The sequence below is a fragment of the Macaca mulatta genome, chromosome 8 (assembly GCF_049350105.2).
Source record: "Macaca mulatta isolate MMU2019108-1 chromosome 8, T2T-MMU8v2.0, whole genome shotgun sequence".
NCBI classification, from domain to species: Eukaryota; Metazoa; Chordata; class Mammalia; order Primates; family Cercopithecidae; genus Macaca; species Macaca mulatta.
In genome coordinates, this window is record NC_133413.1 from 127,248,752 (window position 1) to 127,269,699 (window position 20,948).

At 36.3% G+C, this 20,948-nt stretch overlaps 1 protein-coding gene and 1 long non-coding RNA gene across 3 annotated transcripts in view; one reads left to right on the forward strand and one right to left on the reverse strand.

Moving 5' to 3' along the window:
- Positions 1 to 17,721, reverse strand: part of RAD21 (RAD21 cohesin complex component) — a 28,941-nt gene extending 11,220 nt beyond the window's left edge. The window contains 6 exon segments of one of the 2 annotated variants that reach the window (NM_001266594.1): positions 272 to 478; positions 1,351 to 1,457; positions 4,879 to 4,978; positions 6,136 to 6,265; positions 9,598 to 9,773; positions 17,501 to 17,721. In NM_001266594.1, coding sequence (NP_001253523.1) covers positions 272 to 478; positions 1,351 to 1,457; positions 4,879 to 4,978; positions 6,136 to 6,265; positions 9,598 to 9,741 — 688 coding nt within the window. In that variant the 5' untranslated portion in view covers positions 9,742 to 9,773; positions 17,501 to 17,721. 2 annotated transcript variants of the gene reach the window in all.
- LOC144330844 (uncharacterized) lies at positions 17,412 to 20,326 on the forward strand. Its single transcript, XR_013397406.1, has 2 exons — positions 17,412 to 17,864; positions 18,295 to 20,326. It is a non-coding gene; the product is annotated as an uncharacterized LOC144330844 (long non-coding RNA).
- Positions 20,327 to 20,948: the final 622 nt, after the last annotated feature.

Below are 20,948 nucleotides of genomic sequence, written 5' to 3' on the forward strand. Positions count from 1 at the left end.
TATCTATTTTAAAAAATATTTACTTAACACAGCTATCAAACACAAACAGTTTTAAGTACTAATAAAATTCAGCATTCTGATAAGCATATTTAAGTTTTGTTAAAATATTTTAAGAGGCTGATTTTACCGAAATGTCTTACTGAACCAACTGATCACAATTCACTCACATATATCTAAAAGTTGTTCAAGACTCAGAATTAGCAACTGCTTCCAAAACTTTACAATAAAGAAATTCTGTTTATGTTCGAGTAACCATCATTTTCTCACATACCTAATATTCCACCATCATTTCCTTCTCCAAAATTATCATCCTTATATTGGTCTTCATATTCTAAATGGTTAATTTTCTCATTCAGATTGCTGGTGCTCTGTTCAGACTCTAATAGGAGGTTAGAAGTAGTAGTGCTTACTAACATGTCGTCATCCTCAAAAGCACTGCCTTCTCTCATTATCTCACGATCATCCATTCCAAAATCACCTAAACAAATTTTGTCATTAGTTTAGAAAGATTAGAAATAGCACTGTGATAAAACAGCTAATGATTTATTATAATTATGTCACATTTGCTTACTGCAGTCTTATCTTCAAATGTTAAAATATCTAGTTTAAACTTTAAATCTTAGCATCTAAATTTTTAAAAATGACTCAATTACACACAGCTACAATACTTGGGCATGACTAGCAAATTCAACCTTAGATCTAGATTTAAATGATCCTAAAATATGTTAAACTCTAAATATGTACATATGTTAAGTTACATTAATAGTCACAGCTTAAACTTTCTTGTTATAATGTGTTTCATCAAGAAAATAATCTGGTTCTGGGTACAGTGGCATGTGCCTGTAGTCCCAGCTACTTGAGGCTGAGGTGGGAGGATCACTTGAATCCAAGAGTTCGAGGCTGTAGTGTACTATAATCCTGCCTGTGAAGAGCCACTGCACTCCAGCCTGGGTAACACAGGACAGACCCCGTCTTTTAAAAAAGAGTATGGCTTGCTACTAGTTTTGAATACCTGCTTTTGAATAGCAAGTATAATAGGGAATCTAACCATTCCAAAATGGTTGGTTTAAATGTGATCACTACTTCAATATTGGGACTCCTCGCAGAAATCAATATATAGGTTCTATGATTGTATATAGGGAGAGGAGTAGGTAAACAATTAGCTCTAAATATGAAAATGATGCTTAATATACTGGTAAGAAAGCCAAATTCTTTTCTTGATGAAAATGTATTACATGAAATTTTAAGTCTTTCTGTCAATGTGAATATAGTCTGGTTTTCTTCTGAAACTGCTATTAGCGGCACAATATAACATTATAAACTAATGGCTAGTAATTTGTTTCTCTTTACCAAAATCATTTTCTTGTAAAATGCTGATGTTCCCAACTTCTTCTCTCATGGTTATCTCTTCCACTCTACTCTGATTCAAGCTGAACTGCTGGGCCACATCGATGTCACTTTAAAAGAAGGTCAAATACATTTTAGTCTCAAGTCTCACTGTGTTTATAAGAAAAAAAAAATCTCAATTCTCTCTATAAGAAAAATTAAAAAAAAAATACACATATATACACACAACCCACCAAGTTTTAGAAGCCTTAATATTTAATATCTTCATACATTCCAGTATAATCCAAGAATGCAAGTGATTTGGAAATTAACTTGTATTTAAATTTGAAAAGCATCAATAATCAGCAAATACAATGTGATATGCAGAAGTCACTAAACCAAGTATAGAGGAAAAAATTAGAAATGATGGGCTAGATAGGCATGGGTTTTCATTAGGACCCTGCAACTTACAGGCGGTGTAAACTCGAAAGTTCCCTGACTTCCCTGAGACTCAGTTTCTTCCTCTAATAAAGAATAATCTCTCATATAGTTTAAAAATACTAAAAAATAAAAAGTGTACAACGCTAAAAACCAAACACTATCAGCCATATCCAGAACATTAATACCTCAAAACAACTGACCAAGTGTGTACAAAAAAATAGACGGCAAGGAAAAAAAAAGAGGAGGGAGGCAAAGCTATAATAGATTCTTAGGAGACTCATAAGCTATATCAACCAGATGCAGTTTGTAGACTTTGTTTAGCCTCAACTCAAACTGGAAAGAGGGGAAAAAAAAAAAAAAAAAAAAAGCCAACATGTCAACTGGGGACAGTTGAATGCTGACTAGATATCATATAGGCATACCTTGTTTTACTGCACTTTTTTTTTTACTGAATTTCACAGATGCTGAGTTTTTAATAAACCGAAGGTTTGTGGTAACACTGCCTTGAGCAAGTCTATTGGTGCCATTTTCCAGCAGCACAAGCTTACTTCATGTCTCTGTGTCATATTTGGTAATTCTCATGCTATTTAAAAACTTTTTATTATTATATCTGTTACTGTGATCTTGATTAGTGATCTTTTAAATTTTTTTGCTTATTTTTTAGTAGAGATGGGGGGGCGGGATCTCACTATGTTGCCCAGGCTAATCTCAAACTCCCGGCCTCAAGCGATTCTCCCACCTTAGCCTTCCAAAGCACTGGGATCACAGGTGTGAGCCACCACACCTGGCCCAGTGATCTTTGATGCTACTATTTTAATTATTTTGGGTGCCACAAAGGATGCCCAAATAATATGGCAAACTTAAGAAATGTTCTGTGTGTTCTGACTGCTCCTGCCCTCCCGCTCACCCTGTCCCCTGCAATGTTTCTCCCTCTTCTTGGGCCTCCCTGTTCCTTGAGACACAACAAATTGAAATAAGGCCAATTAATAGCCCTACAATGGCTACTATTTGTTCAAGTAAAACGAAGAGTCACACGTATCTCACTTTAAATCAAAAGCTAGAAATGACTAAGCCTGGTGAAGAAAGCATGTCTAAAGCTGATTTAGGCTAACTAGGCCTCTTGCACCGAACAGCCAAGTTGTGAATGCAAAGGAAAAGTTCTTGAAGGAAATTAAAAATACTACTCTAGTGAACATGAATAAGAAAACAAAACTACCTTAGTGTTCATACGGAGAAAGTTTCAGTGGAATAGAAAGTTTGGAAGAAATTTTAACCCTGATGCATGACTTTGAGGGGTTCAAGACTTCAGTGGAGGCAGTAACTGCAGATATGGTGGAAAAAGCAAGAGAACTAGACTTACAAGTGGAGCCTGAAGGTGTAACTAAATTGATGCAATCTTGGAATAAAACTTTAACAAATGAGGAGTTAATTATTATGGATGAGCAAAGAAATTGGTTTCTTGAGATGGATTCTACTCTTAGTGAAGATACTGTGAATATTGCTGAAACAACTACAAAGGGTTTAGAATATTTCATAAACTTGGTTGATAAAGCAGTGGTAGGGTTTCAGATGATTGGCTCCAATTTTGAAAGAAGTTCTATTGTGGGTAAAATGTTATCGAGTAGCATTATATGCTACAAAGAAATCTCCCATGAAAGAGTCAATCGATGCAGCACACTTCACTGTTGTCTTATTTTAAGACATTGCCGCAGCTACCTCAAACTTCAGCAACCACCACCCATTTCAGTCTGCAGCCATCAACATGGAGGCAAATCCTCCACCAGCAAAAGAACTGTAACTTGCTGAAGGCTGAGATGATCACTAGCATTTTTTTTTTTTTGCAGTGAAGTATTTTTAAGTTATGCCCACTGCTTTTTTAAACATAATACTATTACTGCACACTTAATAGACTATAGAGTACAGTGTGAACATAACTTTTATAGGCACCGTGAAACCCCAAAATTTGTGTAACTTGCTTTACTGCAGTGGAACCAAACCCACAGTATCTCCAAAGTATGTCTATAATAAGGAATTACTGATAATTTTTTTAAAGGTGTGATGTGTTATGGAGGCTTTAAAAATTCTTTTACCTCTAAGAGACAAATATCGAACTATTTACAGATGAAATAAGATTATCTGTTACTTAATTTAAAATAATCTGGTGGGGGCTGTGAGGTAAGCTGGGGGAAAAATAGATGTAATAAGACTGGCAATATACTTGTAATTTAACAAGCTGAATGACATGTAAGGTTCATAATCCTAATTTCTCTAGTTATTAGTTATGTTTAAAAATTTCCACGATAAAAAATTTTCAAATAAAATGTCAAAAGGAGAGAAAAAAGTAAAATAGCTAGATAGAGCCTAGAACTAATCAATACACATGCAATAACAAAATAGGTCATGAACTTACTCTAATTAGAAGCCACAGATCATTTCAAAAAGCAGAGAAATTTGTAATAGTGTAGAGTGGCTTGGTTGTCAGTTATGCTACTAAGTCCCTTGGAAAGCTACAGTCACGTTCCAACATCATGGCATGATAGCTGGATGGTAATGGCTTGAGAAAAGGGAAACATACTACAGTACTCCGCTGTAACGGCCATTTCTGTGTAACTCTCTCCTCTCAAATGTGTGTCGTGACAATGACCCTTTGTTGCTCTTCATAAAAAGTTATCTCGCATGTTCATTTAAAACAAAAATAAAAACAAACCAGAACAGAATTATGGCTCTGAGTATAGCCTGGCCAAGAAGATAACCAGTAGCCGACTTTAACATGTAACTCTGAAAAATATCATGAAGCAACAGTTTACAATCCCTGCTATCATTATGTAACAAGCATACCTGACTGTTTCAGTTTACATAAGCTTTGGCCTAAGCGAGTCAAAACTCTCACATCTTAGCTGTGTTAAAGCTGACATCCACATGATTTTCTTACAGAAGAACAACTTTCTAGGTTTTCTGTTCCATATTTATATACTATCCTAAACAAACATACATATGCATTTTAGCTACCTGTTAATGTAAAACATTCCAAGGAAAACTATATATTTGAAAGCTAATACTACTGCTTTTTGTAGACCAAGTCAACAATTTTTTTTAAAAGAAGACACATACTCTAAGTCAGGCAGTGGCTGATCAAAGTCATGAAATTCTTCAGGTAAAGTAATGGCATTATAAGCTGCTTCCCGATTTTCCTCAGGCAGGTCAACAACACCTAGAAAAGAAATGGTAAGCTTGAATATCTAGCTACCCATAAATTATCTAGGGATTAGAGAGAGATAAGTAGGTATAATTTCCTAAGTTTATATTCTAATAGAAAGGTTGACAACATATGCAAAATACCTTGAAGCACAAGTACTTCTCTTTTTCCATACTCATACATCGTATTCCTTGCTTTAGGAAAAAGTCAAAGCACTAATTATGCATTAAGCTCATAAATGTTTAAACGGACATATCAACAAATAACCAGTAATAGTTTCCTAATTAAACATGGTATTTATGAGGGCGGAAAAAGAATGACTGCAAAAGAGTACCTTAAATGTTAAAAGGAGCTGATTATTTTAGAGAAAGAATTACACAATTTTAATTTTCTTTATATTTTTCAAGTTGTCTATAATAAATATGCCTTACTTTGAAAGACAAAAAGCATGTTATTTAGATAAAATGTGCTGTTGGTCACATGTTAAGTATTGTAGTCTTTTCCTAAATATTTTACTTTTAAATAAAATCTTAGATCTCAAACATTTTACTGTTCAAATATTGACATAAACTGAAGTACTAGAATGTATCCTCAGTAGAAACTGTTTAAGGTGTTTCTACTATACACATTATTTTCATTAGAATAAAAATTTCATCAATGCTTTTAAAAATTATAGAAAGATACGTGAATTTAAATATTAATTATCTACTTAGATGGTGGTGTGGTTGGCAGACTCCAGTTTTATAACTGATCATTACCTAAAACAAAATAACAAAAAACTACAAAGAATATTTACTTAGGAAAAAAAGTTTAAAATCCTAAAATTGTCTTTTCTGAGCTATATTTTAAAAAATCATTACATAACAATTAAGTTTTCAACATTTCAACCTCTTGATGACTCAGTCTATGTAAGCTGCTGAAAAAAGTATTAAAAAGGCAGCTCCAAAGGAAGAACAAAAAAGGGGGTGAGCTCCATTACCTCACAGGGAGAAGAGATGCAAGTAGGTTTCCTCCCTTGAAGCACTGCCTCCCCAAGCCTTGCACTATCTTTGAAGGGTTCCTTGTATTGCAATTACAATAAAGCAAGTAGATTTAGAAAATGTGTTTAGCTAAGTAACACAAAAAAAACAAGAGAAACTCCAAAGTAAAAAAAAAAACAAGTTCAACAATACCTGGCCGAAAAGCCATCTTTATCTTAATGAATGCTTCATTACAGTCTGCAAGAAGGTATTTGGCTTTCCTGTGATAGATTCGAACTACTCCCAGTAAGAGATGTCCTGATGTCCGTAATGCCATTTTCACCTATGAATAAAACATTAATCATATTTCAAAACCTGCATTTCGTGCTATTTATAGTCTTTATTTTTTTATCTTTTTCCTTTAAAGTTGCCTTATAATCACGTACATTTCTCACTGTCCTTATCTATAAATTCCCTGAATATTGAATATCCTGAAAAGAAACAGTGAGTGGTAATTCATGAATTAACACAAACATGAAGGAAGCTAGGAAGCGAGCACTAAACCATTCCATGAATTGTGTCATTAGCACATTAAGGAGCACGTAACACTTTTGGTTGCCAGACCAGAGCCATTGTTTCTTGCTGGCTAAGTCAATTCTGATTTTGTTTGAGAAGCAAATGTCCCGCACATTGGCAGATGTCTCATTCTTCTCTACTAATACCTGTTCATGAGTGGGCATGAAACAGTCAATTGAGTAATAGGTGAAGTATGCCAGAGAGTTTCCCAGAAAGATTTTCCCCCAAAAAGAACAACGTCTCTCTCTTCCTTCCCTCTTTCCTGCTTTGTGAATAGGTAGGGCTTGCTTGGTGCTTCATGCAGTCACCCTGTAAACCACAATGCTAAAGTATGAGGACAAGAAGCCAACACACTAAAGATGGAGAATCCTTGGATGACATAATCAAGCTGCTGAACCAATCTCAGATCTCCCTGTTTCCAAAATTTTAGTTAATTAAGACTGTTATTTCCCTTATTAAGTTACTTTTTACTAAGTTTCCATTAATTGGAAAGCATACTGATTTAAAAACAAAGTTTGGAAAGCATACTAATTGATAAAGAACAATAGTAGCCATAGCTTTTCACCAGAAAATATACTCCCAACCTTTTTTCAAGGCAGATCTTGATCAACATTAATATGAGATACAGTAGGTGGAAAAGCAGTAGTTGATAAAATAACGAGACAAGACTCCATCTAAACACAAGTATTCAAAATTACTCTAGCCATAAGGAAAATTTACTGAAAGAACAAGGCAATGTGAACTCAAACATCCCCAAATACTTTCCAAAACCATGCCATAAAACGCAACAAGTTCTAAGGTAACAAAAAAAGCTTTTAAACATTTGCTTCATGTTTCAATTATGCTTAGTTTATTGTTATTTGTAAAAGAAAATATTGTATTTTAAATTTTATGTGTATTCTCTATAGCACTCTAGGACCCTGCTTATGACACTCAGGTTCTATATTTATGAGCATTTTATGTGACTTACAGCATAAAGGATGATGTCTATGGCCATACATTTTTAGACATCTGAAATTATACCAAATTTGTGATCAGATTCAGAATGTATCAGATGATGAATCCCTAATTTAAAAAAAAGCTCAAATTAAAATGTTGCTCCTAATGGAAAAACAGAATCTGTAATGTGGTGCTATAAAATTCAAAATTAATATTGACTGAACCTTCACCTAAGAACGGAGGAGGGAAAAAACCTCTGCTAACTATTATCTTATCTAGCACTAGCAACTTTCAAAAAGTGGTGTTTGGGCAAAAGCTTTCTTTCTGGATTAGTTGGTTCAGAGTTTAGCCTAGCAGTAGGTAAAATGACGTATGGCATATGTTTTTGAGCCAGGGTGTGTTAAAGTGTAAACATAAATATAATAAAGATTTCAGGCTACATATTCTGGGAAGGCTCTGCAAAGGGGGCCAGTGGCTCTTCCAATGGGGGAGTGGAAGAGAGAAGAGAAAAAGAGTATGCAAGCTTGCAGTTGCAAATGAGCCACGTGTGACACTTATGCTAAACAACTAAACCAACATTTTCATAACACGAACTGCACACCAAAGCAAACATTAGAAATTTCAGGCCAGTTTACTCTCTGGAAATATCTTTACATCTTGTTACCAAATAGATAAAAGCTCAGTCAGAAATGGTTTAAAAAATTTGAAGTAAGAGAAATCACTTTCTCTCATAAACACATTACAATCTTTTACATTATTCCTGAACTGTCTGCTTTCCTTTGTGGCTGTTCGTGTATATGTTCATTATCAGATTGTCTCATACTCTTTTGTAGTGTCCCTAAAGGGGCACAAAGTACTCGGTACATATCATGAAAAAATCTGTTATCCTTTTAAGCTGAACACTCGATACTTGCTTACGGATGTTAAAGATTAGCCACACATATACTTTCCAGAAAAGAGTACGATTTCTACCTTTTCCATTAACTTATCCCAGCAAGCATACCTATTAAAAAAAAAAATGGAAAATACCAATGTTCTCATACAATTTGACCAGCACTGCAAACTGGTACAATCTCACCAGAACAAACTGTTAGTATTTATCAGAAATCTCAAAAACATGTACATCACTTGGCATATCAATTATAATGCTAAAAATAAATCTTAAGAAACACTTAAGGGTGTGAACAAACATTTAACAAGAAATGTTTACTAAATGGCTGGTCTTTAAAAAGAAAACAAAACAACCTGTAATCCTACCACCTACAGAAATCTGTAATAATCTTTTGGTATGCCTTCTAGGCTTTCCTGTGTACATGTACACAAGTTTTCTTTGTGTATATACATAAAAACTAACATAACGATTGTTAGAAGGCTGCATCCAGGAAATAGAGCAAAACTTAAGAAAAGGCACAGATTTCTCATAAACACCCCCTTCCTCACACACAGATAATCTTACTCACAATTGACACCTCTCATCAGTGTTGCATTTATTAAAATTGATAAACTTATAACACATCATTACCAAAAGTCCCTAGTTCACAACAGGGTTCACACTTAAGTGTTATACATTCTGCGAGTTTGGACAAATGTAAATGACATTTGTTAACTATTATACTATCAAGTAAAACAGTTTTACTGCTCTAAAAATAATCGTCTGTGCTCTGCCTACTCAACCCTCCATTCTCTCCCCAACCTCCCATCTTTTTACTGTCTCATTTGTATAGTTTTGGCTTTTCCAGAATGTCCTACAGCTGCAATCACATAATATATGGCCTTTTTAGATTGGCTTATTTTACTAAGTAATATGCATTTACAGCACTTCCACCTCTTTTTTTTTTTGAGTCAGGGTCTCAAATAAAAGCTCCTCTAAGGAACAGGTCAGTAAACAATATTTGGGCACTGCCCTGACTGATGCTTATTTGCCATTAAAAATAGGCAAATCAAAATATCAGTGCATATAGAGAGTTTTTTAAAGAAAAAGAGAATCATACCATAATCATATCAAATTTATCTAGAGGTGATAAGGACTTCACATAATAAAAACTTCGAAGGATTTTCCTTGCCCTCCAATGCACCTACCTAAAAAACTTTCAGAAGTTCTATTTTCACATATCAATAAAAAATCAACAAAGTGAATAAAAATGTCAACATCAAACATACCTTTGGTGAGATGATACTCTCCACGCTGCTCTCTAAATTACACTCAAACACATGGGCTTTGGTTAGCTTCTTATCCCAATGGGCCGCTAGCCAAATTTTGGCCAGCGGCCCTCTTTTACTGAGAACAAAATGTGCGTAGAACATTGTTCTGGTTGGCTATGAAAATAGAAGAAAACCTAAGGGGAAAAACAGTTAATGTAAATATCATCTGACAATTGAAATACTTATCAAGACATAAGAAATCTAAAATTTTTCTTCACTAATATAAAAACTATAAAAGGCTTGAGTAAATGTTTAATATGTATTTTAAAAACAACAGATTTAAAACAAATCTATTGTTTTAATTTTGAGAGAAGAAAAAAAAACAGACCCCAAAATACTAAGAGCTAAAAGTAAAAGGGCCAAGAGTCAAATTGCTTTCATGCCTTGTTTCATTTCTATCATGACTGACAGTAGAAATAGTCTGTTTACTGGCCAGAAGTTAGAGAATATATTTTTCATGGCAAGAAAAGAAAATCTATGAAGAAAGATACTCAGATACAGGTATCAATCTGTGGAAATTTCCATTTTTAGAATCCCATTAAAAATCGTGATTCTGGGATAAATTATCTGTAAAACTGCTACTACACGAAAAGTACTGTACATTTCATTTCACATTCCACCAAGCAAAGCTAAGCAGGTAGGCTGGCCCCATTTTACAGGTGGGTAGTTTAGAAAAATCAAGGTTCAAAAAAGGTAAAGAATTATATATATAGTTTTCTTAACTCAAGAACTTACAAAGCATTTTTCCACTTATAATTTAAATATGAAATCAGGGACAATGGTACAGCAGAAGATTTATCTTATGACTGAAAGTCTTGGAATCACAAATATGTTACTGACATTTTACTTTCCTACAGCATTCTAATGTATTAAGAAAGGCAGCCTGAAAATCCCAGTTCAGAAGAGTATATTAGCTGCATGAATTTCCAGATTTAAAACAAATCTATTGTTTTAATTTTTTTCTAAAATGTCCACTACTAGAAAACGATATATGCCTTGATTTACAGAAACAAAATCAAGTACATGTACAATACATAAAAAGCACTTTAAATTTTTAATTTAAAATAGTCACAGGGAGTTATACAGACAGTAGGTCCTGTGTACTTTACCTAGTTTCTCCCAATGGTGACATCTTAAATAACCACAATATAGTATCAAAACCAGGGCACTGACATTGGTCAATATGTCTATAGACTTTTATAACAGTTTATCACATGTGCAGATTTGTATAATCACTACTGCAAAAAGATACATAGTTATTCCATCACTATAAAACTCTTCACATTCATCCCTCTCTTCCTGCCATTCCTAAGTCTTGACAAGCACCATTTCTAATTTCTAATTCTATGTTTCTAATTTTGTTACTGTTTTTCTTTTAAGAGATGGGGTCTCAGTTTGTCTCCCAGGCTGGAGTGCAGTGATGCAATCATAGCTCACTGCAGCCTTGAACTCTTAGGCTCAAGCAATCCTCCTGCCTTAGCCTCTCAAGTAGTTGGAACTACAGGTGTGAGTCACCACACTGGACTTAATTTTGTTGTTTTGAGAAAGTTATATAAATGAATCATATACTATGTGACTTTTTGAAATGGCTTTTTGGATCTAGCACAATGCTTCTGGGATCCAAGCTATTATATTTATCAATAGTATATTCCCTTTAACTGTTGGACAGCATTTCATGAGATGCATATACCACCATATGCTTGGACATTCACCTACTGAAGGACATTTAGTTGTTTCCCAGTTTTTGGCTATTACAAATAAAGCTGCTATAAATATTCATGTACATATTTTTAGTGAACGTTAAGTTTTCATTTCTCTAGGACAACTGTCCCGAAGTGTGACTGCTGACAAGTGTCATATTTGTTTAGTTTTTAAAGAAATTTTAATACAGTTATTGAGTTTTTTTACATTTATAGACAAGATCATCAAATTTATATGGAAAAGAAAATAAACTAAAAAAGCTAAAACTATTTTTTTAAAAAGAAAAATTAGTCTATTTGATTTCAAGACTTACTGCATAGCTATAATACTCAAGATTGGTATTGGCAGAGGAAACAGTCAATGGAACAGAACTGAGAACCCAGAAATAGCCTGCACAACTAAGTTCAACTGATTTTTTTTTTTTACGAAGATGCAAAAGCTATCTAATGGAGAAATGATAGATTTTTTCAACAAACGGTGCTGAAGTGATTAAATACGATCTGAAGGCCAGAAAACATGCACGCATGCACACACACACACGCACGTACCCCCAAGAAAACAAAAACGGCAAGAAAAAAACCCTCCACCTAAATCTCACACATTATATAAAAATTCAAAACAGACAAAACTTTTAAAAAATGGCAGGGGGAACCTTCAGTATCTAAAGCTTGGTAAAAATTTTGACACAACACCAAAAACACAACCCATGAAAGAAAAGTTCTTGCTCAATAAACTCGCCTTTATCAAATTAAACTTTTGCTCTACGAGAGAAATGCAAAGACAAACTACAGACTAGGGAAAAAATATCTGCAAACCACACATCTGACTAGAACTCAGATATAGAATATGTAAAGAATTCTCAAAACTTCAGGGATAAAAAGAAAAAAAAATCCAATTAGAAAGTAAGCAAAGAGGCAAGCATGCTGGCTCATGCCTGTAATCCCAGCACTTTGGCAAGCCAAGACAGGCAGATCACTTGAGGCCAGGAGTTCAAGACCAGTCAGGGCAATCTGGCAAAACCCCATCTCTACTAAAAAACACAGAAATTAGCCACATGTGGTGGCATGCACCCATAATCCCAGCTACTCAGGTGGCTGAAGCAGGAGAATTGCTTGAACTCAGGCTGTGGAGGTTGCAGTGAGCTGAGAAAGCGACACTGCATTCCAGTCTGGGTGACACAGCAAGACTGTTTAAAAAGAAAAAAAAAAGTGAGCCAAAGAAGAGAAATTTCACAGAAAAAGTTTACTGATGACAAATAAGAACATGAGACGTTCAATCATCCTAGGCATTTGAGAAATACCAATTAAGGCCAAAAACGTTATCACCACACACTTAATAAAGAGCTAAATTAAAAAACAGCGGCAACATCAAATGCTGGCAAAGACAGAGAAGCTGGATCTCTTACACCACAGGTGGGACTAAAATCTCTTTTGAATTAGCTTTTTTCTAAAAGACACAGAGTAACTGTTTTTTATGTTGTCAGAGTCTGTAAATCTTAAAATCAGAATTTTGCTTACTGTACTTTCAATTAAAAATGTGCCAATTCTTTACAATGATGTAGAGAAACTATATTTTAGTTAAGCATATCATAGGCAACAGATTTCTTACATGTCAAAAATATTTGGGAGGGTGGGGGGCTGTGGTGCAAGACTACTGCAGTCAGGTTTGCTTTATCTCCATTTCCATCACTTAACAGCAAAGAGCCTTGAAATTCTCATTCTCTCAATCTAATGTTCCCAAAGGATTATTAATTCATACCAAAAAAAATTTTCTCTCAAAAGAAAAACAAACAGGCTTTGTCAACTGTCTAATGTTGTAAACTCTTCCTCCTAAATTTGGAGTTAAGGAAGGAAGAAATTGGCTAGGCGTGGTGGCTCACGCCTGTCATCCCAGCACTTTCGGAGGCCAAGGTAAGAGGATTGCTTGAGGGGCAGGAGTGCCAGACCACCCTGGTCAATATAGCAAGACTCTGTTTTTATTGGGAAAAAAAAAAAAAAAGAAAAGAATGAAGAAATACTATGCTCTATACTACGAACGCAGACAAAATATTCTTAACATACGAGCATTAACTAATAACACCTAAAAGATGCTTTATTTGCCATTTAGTATTTTACAGATTAAAACACGCTTCCATACTGGAAGAGAGCCTCCTATGTTTCAAATCAGTGCCTACTTCAAGTCTTAAAATGTTCTAACAAAACTTAAGCTGCTCCTACTGTTATAAAATCTAGAGAACTTCATAGAAATCCAACATGGCAGCGTTTTCTGAGAAATATAATCGCTGTTGTACAGGACAAGCCCCAACTTCCACTACAGAAGCAAGCAACTGTATCCTAAACAAAAAACTCCCTAATATTAAGCTTCTAGAATACTATCTGTTGCACGACAATTACTAAATATGTGCTTAATGAATAAGTAAATAAGATCCACCAAGTGATCTCATAATTGACATATGTAAAAAATTTTAGACGTTTTAAAAATTAAAACTACTGGTATTTTTCAACAGGTGTCAGTAGCTCATGGCCAGCACTTCAGCTGCTGGTCAGAGCACCGTGCCTAAAATATCCCAGCTATGCAGAGGCAGAGATTCCTAAATAGATGTCTGTTTGGCATAGGATGGGGCTAAGGAAGGCAGAGCAATGCTAAAATTAATGTGGGAAACAATTAGCAAGAGGAAATCACTCTAATAGCTAAAGGAAGCCAAAGGAGCAGTGGTGGATCGACTCCTGGTATGTATCTGAATAAGGAGAAAGTGTAATTATAATTCCCTTTTAAGCCAATTTTTTTCCCCTTGATAATACCAAACTTTATCTAATCTTTTAAAAAGTCGATTAATCTCTTCAGGTTTTGAAGATTCTATATCCTGCTAAATCCTTTATGAAAACTCTGTGCAGAAAATCTGCATTTGATACCAGAGCATAACTTAGCATTTCATGATTTGAGAATCATTTTTTTCTAAAGCAGCATTTTTTTTCAATTGATCCTAAAAAATTAAAGTCTGATGTGAAACAGCAGAAAGACTGCTATTTTAGAACATATTCAAGAATGCAAAAAATGGCAATTTAAGACTGTTTCAAAGAATCAAACTGAGGCTCATGCTTCTAGGATAGTATCAGTCATTACCAAAATTTCACACATTAGAAAGCATGGCAGGACAGTGGTTGTGTAAATTGGTACTGTCCTCTCTGAAGGACAATATGACAACATTTTATAAAAATTTCACTTAAACTTTCTAGCCAAAAATTGCATTTTCAGTAACCAAAAGATATACTTGGAGATGCGTATTACTAAAGACAAAACCAAAAATCCAAACACCAAAAAACCCCAAAAAAACTTACTAAAGCACTACATGTTTCATGTATCCAACCTCTTCATGACTGTCCTAGAGAAGTAAATACTGGCCCATTTTACAAATGGAGAAAACAGATGAAGATAAGTAAATGTCACTAGTATTTAATGGAAGTGGAACTTGAACTTCAGAATCCACACTTCTAAGTACAACACTATGCTGCCTTGCCAGAGCAGAACAGAACATTCGAAATAACCTACTTGGCCATCAATAAATGATATGATAAATTAATATACCCAAACAACTGAATACAGTCCGTCCTCCTTATCCATGGCTTCTGCATCCATGGACTAAACCAACCCAGGATCAAAAATTGTTGGGGGAGGGGGGAGGAGACAAAAAATAATACAAATAAAAAACTATAACAACTATATTAACTATTAACATAGCATTTAAATTGTAATATTATAAATAGAGATGATTTGAAGTATATGGGATGTGAGTAGGTTATATGCAAATACTACACTACTTCATATAAGGGACTTTGGAATTCGTGGTTTTGGTCCTGGAACCAATTCCCCTTTAATATCAAGGGACGATTGTACAGCACAGCTTTAAACAAGAATACATCATTTGGGCTAACATGGAAAATCTCCAGGTTAAGTGCAGAAAAGTTGGAGTTTTAAAAAAGAATGCTCTTTCTCTATATATTTAGTTCTTGAATAAGCCTAAAATATCTGTGATGTACACACGAAACTGGTGATACTGGTTACCTCTGGAAAGTAGGTATGCTGGGCAAGCGAGGCCTACCTTTTTGTACTGTTTGATATATATATATGCACACACACATATATTTTAATTCGGGACATACACGTACACCACCTATTCAAAGTAAAAACTATTTCAGAAGACATAATCCTGCTATTGTCATTAACTAGCAGGTTAAGCTGCCTAACCTTTATGCAGTTCAGTTTCCCCACTATAAAAACCTGAAAGGTTGAAATCTGGTGATTTACCTAACCTTTGACAACATCAATACCTAACTCAGATCAGAATGGAGCTACCTCTGCAGGGGAATGGTGGGAAGGATCTCAGAAGGTATTTCTAACCCTGCACACTAGAACTCCATTTTGGTTCTAACATCCTTTGACTAAAGGTTTTACAATCAGACAGCCGTAGGTTCAAATTCAGCTCCCTCTTTTCTTAGTTGTTCTGTAACGGTGAATAAGATATTTCTCAACTACAAAGTGGGATAATACTCACCAAAAAAGATTATGAAAATTAAATACAAGGGCACACCTAACATAGTGCCACTGCTGATGCAGAGTAACTCTGAAGACAATCTTGCAGCAAAACATTAACCAGCTAGTATGCCTAACAACTCTGGTATGACATTTAAACTAAAAGTACAGCCTTTATTCCTCAAGAATTAGAAAATTTCCATTCTGTACCAAACATAAAAGACAGTTTCTCAGAATTTGTATGTTTCACAAAATAATAATTCACCAGAAATTCTCTTTTGTAATCCCGACTTGTGTATAAAAAGCACTATGTCTATTAGTTATGCACTGCTGTCACCTCAACTATACAAACTGTTAACTTATTTGAAGATTAGATACGGCGTATGTCCTCATCAACGCTTTTCCAAAAATAATTGGTTGCCTCCGACATTAACAAAGATATTTAATGACTTCATGATTTCAGAAACCTTCTCCTGCCTGTCTCCAAAATCCTACAGACTCGCACAGCCCGCTGGCATTTACACCCAATTTAAGAAAATAGAAATTTTTGCCTGAAAACCAATTACTCTTCTAACCAGTATAATGACAGCAAACACTAACTTTCCCTTGCAAAAAGAAGCCGATAAACACAAGCCTTTCCCAGAAACCCTTCACACAAACGCTTTTTTCTCCACGTTGAAGACACTAACAAATCAGAATAACCACGTAAATCCCCAACGTTTCCCTCTTACAAATTTGAAGGCGGCCGCTAAGTCTGGCAGCACAACCCGACAGTGTCACCCCACACTATCAGAGCGGATCATTCGCAAAAAGCCTTTTTCAGCGACGAAAAGGGCATCAAGCATTTATCAGAAACACACACTTCCCCAGAGAGTCTCTACAACACCCGATATCCTTAATCACTTTAAAGAATGATTGGAAAAGTTGAAGGGAAAAACCAATTATGCAAATATCCTTGGAATAAGAAGCAACTTCCCTCCGTCGCTTTTTCTACGGGTCGGGGCAATATTTAGCATTCCCAACGTAAAAATTATCTTTTTAAAAAAGGAGGGCAGCAGCAGTCACTGGCTGAGGGGCACCCACCGACCTCCCCGCCCCCGCCCGCCCCACCAGGTCCGCACGTTCTTGAGCCCCGCACCCGAGTTTGGCGGAAGGTTGCTGCTCCCCGGGCTGGCACCGCGGACGCCGGGCCCGCCACCGCCTCCTCCCAGACAGCCATTTTTACCCGCGGAGTAGGCGGCCCGGTCCCCAGAGCGGGCTTGTTCAAACCTCCTCCCCTCCCTCCGCAGCCCAGGGTTTCCCCGGCCTCCGGGGAGACGTGAGATGGACCCGCAGAGTAACAGCCTTTGTAGATCTCAGAATGGATCAGAACCATTTGTTACCGAACAAGCGATGATGCGGGCCCAAGCTGCATGGGTCCGGGCCGAGGGCGGGCCCGGGGCGAAGGGGGCTGGGCGGGTGTCGCCGCCGCTTGGGCGCCGGGAGGGTGGCAGCAAGCGGGGGCGCGGCGAGGGCCGCCTTCTCCCTCGCCCTCCCGCCCCCAGGAGTCCGGCTCCCCGACGGCAGCGCGGCGGGGAAAGGGTGGGGGGAGGGAGCTGGAGGAAAAGAAGGGGTCGGCCGAGTCTCTTACCTTGCTCTCCGCTGGGAGTTGGGCTGGCTGGGTGGCCCGGGGAGGGGAAAAGGGTCGGGGGAGGGGGCGGGGAAAGGGGGGAGCCCTAGCGAGGTGTAGCTTCGGAGCAGCTCCCGCCGCCGCCACAGCCGGCGCCTCCTTTCCGATTCACTCAAACAAACAAGATGGCTGCCGTTACGCCGCGGCTCTTCCTGCCGCCCAAATCCTCGGTTCAAATCGGCAGGATGTTTACGGTCAAAATGGTACCTGTGCGCCTGCGCAGCCAGCCTAAGCCCCAGAAGGAGCGGCGCAGGCGCAATGACTATTTCCTTTTCTTTGGAACCCGCCCTCTGTTTGTGGAGTCCGCAACTGAGCAAGCGCAAAGGTGATTATCTTGCGACAGGGTCTTTGGGAGTTGCGGTGTTAGCCAATAGCGCGGGATAGCGCACGCGGAGTGCTTTCCAGTGCGGCGAATATTTGCGTTTAGCTTTATTCTTGTGCTTGTTTTAAAGAAAAAAGCTGTCGTGGTGCAATTTTGTGTGCCCCCACCAAAAAATTCATTTTATGGCTCTATAGGGATGAGATAACATAAAAACCTCAAACTAACTCCGTAAAATATAGAGGTTCATTTGTTCAGTTGACCTATATTATAGAGGGTCTTCTGTTTGCTATACTTTGGGCTCTGGATATAGTGATTAATATAACAGAGATAATACCTGCTCTTTGGAAATTTTCAGTATAGCTTGGGAGGAATCTTAAAATTTCTTTTCTTAAAAGACTTACTTGTAAGAAATTTACTTTTGTTTTTATTGTAGATATCTTTCCAGTGATGAAAGAAATTGAAGAGGACACACAAAAAATGGAAATATATTCCATGTTCATGGATTGGAAGAATCAATATTGTTACAACTCCCATACTACCCAGAGCAATCTACAGATTCAATGTAATCCCTATCAAAATATCAATGACATTCTTCACAGAAAGAGGAAAAAAATCCTGAAATTTATATGGAACCACAATAAGACCCAGAATAGCCAAAGCAATCCTAAGCAAAAGAATAAAACTGAAGGCATCACATTACCTGACTTCAAATTATACTACAAAGTTGTAGTAAACAAAACAGCATGGTACTGGCATAAAAACAGATACATAGACTAATGGAACAGAAGAGAGGACCTATAAATAAATCAATACATATACAGTCAACTAATTTCTGACAAAGCTGCCAAGAACATACATTGGGAAAAGGACAGTCTCTTCCAAAAATTGTTCTGGAAAAACCAGATAATTATATGTAGAAGAATGAAACTAGATCACTATCTTTTGCCGTATTAAAAAAATCAAAACAAAATGGCTTAAAGACTGGAATCTAAGATTTGAAACTACTAGAAGAAAACGTTAGGGAAATGCTTCAGAACCAAATATTTCTTAGTAAGACCTTAAAAGCATAGGCAAGCAAAGCAAAAATTGGCAAATGGTATCATGCCAAGTTAAGAACCTTCTGCAAAGCAAAGGAAACAACAAAGTGAAGAGACAACCCATCAAGTGGGAGAAAATACTTGCAAACTACTCATCTATCACAGGATTAATAGCCAGAATATATAAGGAGCTCAAACAATATAGGAAAATAATCCAATTAAAAAATGAGCAAAAGACCTGAATGGGTAGTTCTCAAAAAAGACATACAAATGGCCAACAGGTATATGAAAAAAAATGCTTAACATCACTAATCATCAGAGAAATGCAAATCAAAACTGGGATGAAGTATAATCTCATCCTAGTTGAAATGGCTTTTATCCAAAAGATAGGCAATAATGAATGCTGATAAAGATGTGGAGAAAGAGGAACACTTGTACACTGTTGGTGGGAATGTACAGCACTGTGAAGAACAGTATGGAGATTCCTCAAAAACCTAAATATAGAGCCACTATATGAGCCAGCAATCCCACTCCTACATAAATACAAAAAAAAAAAAAAAAAAGGAAATTAGTACATCAGAGTGGTATCTGCCCTCTCACATTTATTGCAGCAAGATTCACAATTGTCAAGATATGGAATCAACGTGTCTATCAGTGGATAGATGGGTAAAGAAAATGTGGTACATATACGTAAGATAATATTTTTCAGCCACAAAAAGAAAAAAGTCCTTTCATTTGCTGCCACATGGATGGACCTGGAAGACATTAAGTGAAATAAAGCAGGCACAGAAAGACATTAGTGTGAATGTTCGCACTAATATGTGGTAGCTTAAAAAAAAAAAAAGAACTCATGGAGAGAGAAGGTAGAATGATGGTTACCAGAGCCTGGGAAGGGTAGTGGGGAGGGGGCAGATGAGTACAAAATCTGCCCCCTCAGATTTGGTACAAAAATACAATTAGAAGGAATAAAATCTAGTGTTTGGTAGCATAATAGGGAAACTATAGTTAATAATTTACTGTGTATTTCAAAATAACTAAAAGAGTGGAATTGGAATGTTTCTAACACAAAGAAATGATAAATACTTGAGGTGTTGGATACCTCAATTACCATGATTTGTTACACATTGTATGCTTGTATTGAAATATCAGATGTACCTTATAATTATGTACAACTATTATAAATCCATAATAATAAAAACGTTTTTTAAAAATAAATTTTGTGTCCAGTTTCTGAATGTATTTTCATTTTAAAGTAAAACACACAAGAAAAACAAACATTTAAGTCTATATATTCTTCACTGTCAGCAACCACTACTTCTGGACTGATTTGTCACACATTGTATGCTTGTATTCAAATGTTAGATGTACCTTATAATTGTGTACAACTATTATGAATCCATAATAATAAAAACGTTTTTTAAAAAGAAATTTTGTGTCCAGTTTCTGAATGTATTTTCATTTTAAAGTAAAACACAGGAAAAGCAGACATTTAAGTCCATATACTCCTCATTGTCAGCAACCACTACTTCTGGACACTTTCAGGGTTTTAATGACACACAGAACAACTCACTTTTACCCTTCTTATGCTGCTATAGGGGGTGGATAAGAAAGTGGACAGTCTTGTGCTCCACTCACAGTGAGTCAACTGTTTTGGGGTTGGGGCAAGGTTAGTCTCACTGGCTGGAATCCATTAGCTAAGTGGCCATACTGGCCAGAGCTCAAATCTTCATCAAGTGAATTCCTGTTTTAGTTAGCCAAATATGTTAGGTTCTTTTGGTGTGTTTTTTAATGGAGACTTTAAGAAGTTGGCATTAAGGCTAGTTGTTAAAATCGCAAGCTGGAGAGTGAAAGGGTACAAGCACTTTTAACATTTTAAACATGCTTTCCCTCGACCAATATAGATTAGACGCTCAAAGCACTTAAATCCTTCCTGCTGGTGTGGCTTTAAGCAAACTCAACAGTGGCAGTTGTTGCATCATCTCAAGAAAGAAAAAAATACACGCTCATTGACAATTAAACTCCTTGCAACACAAATTAGATTTCTGTCAGT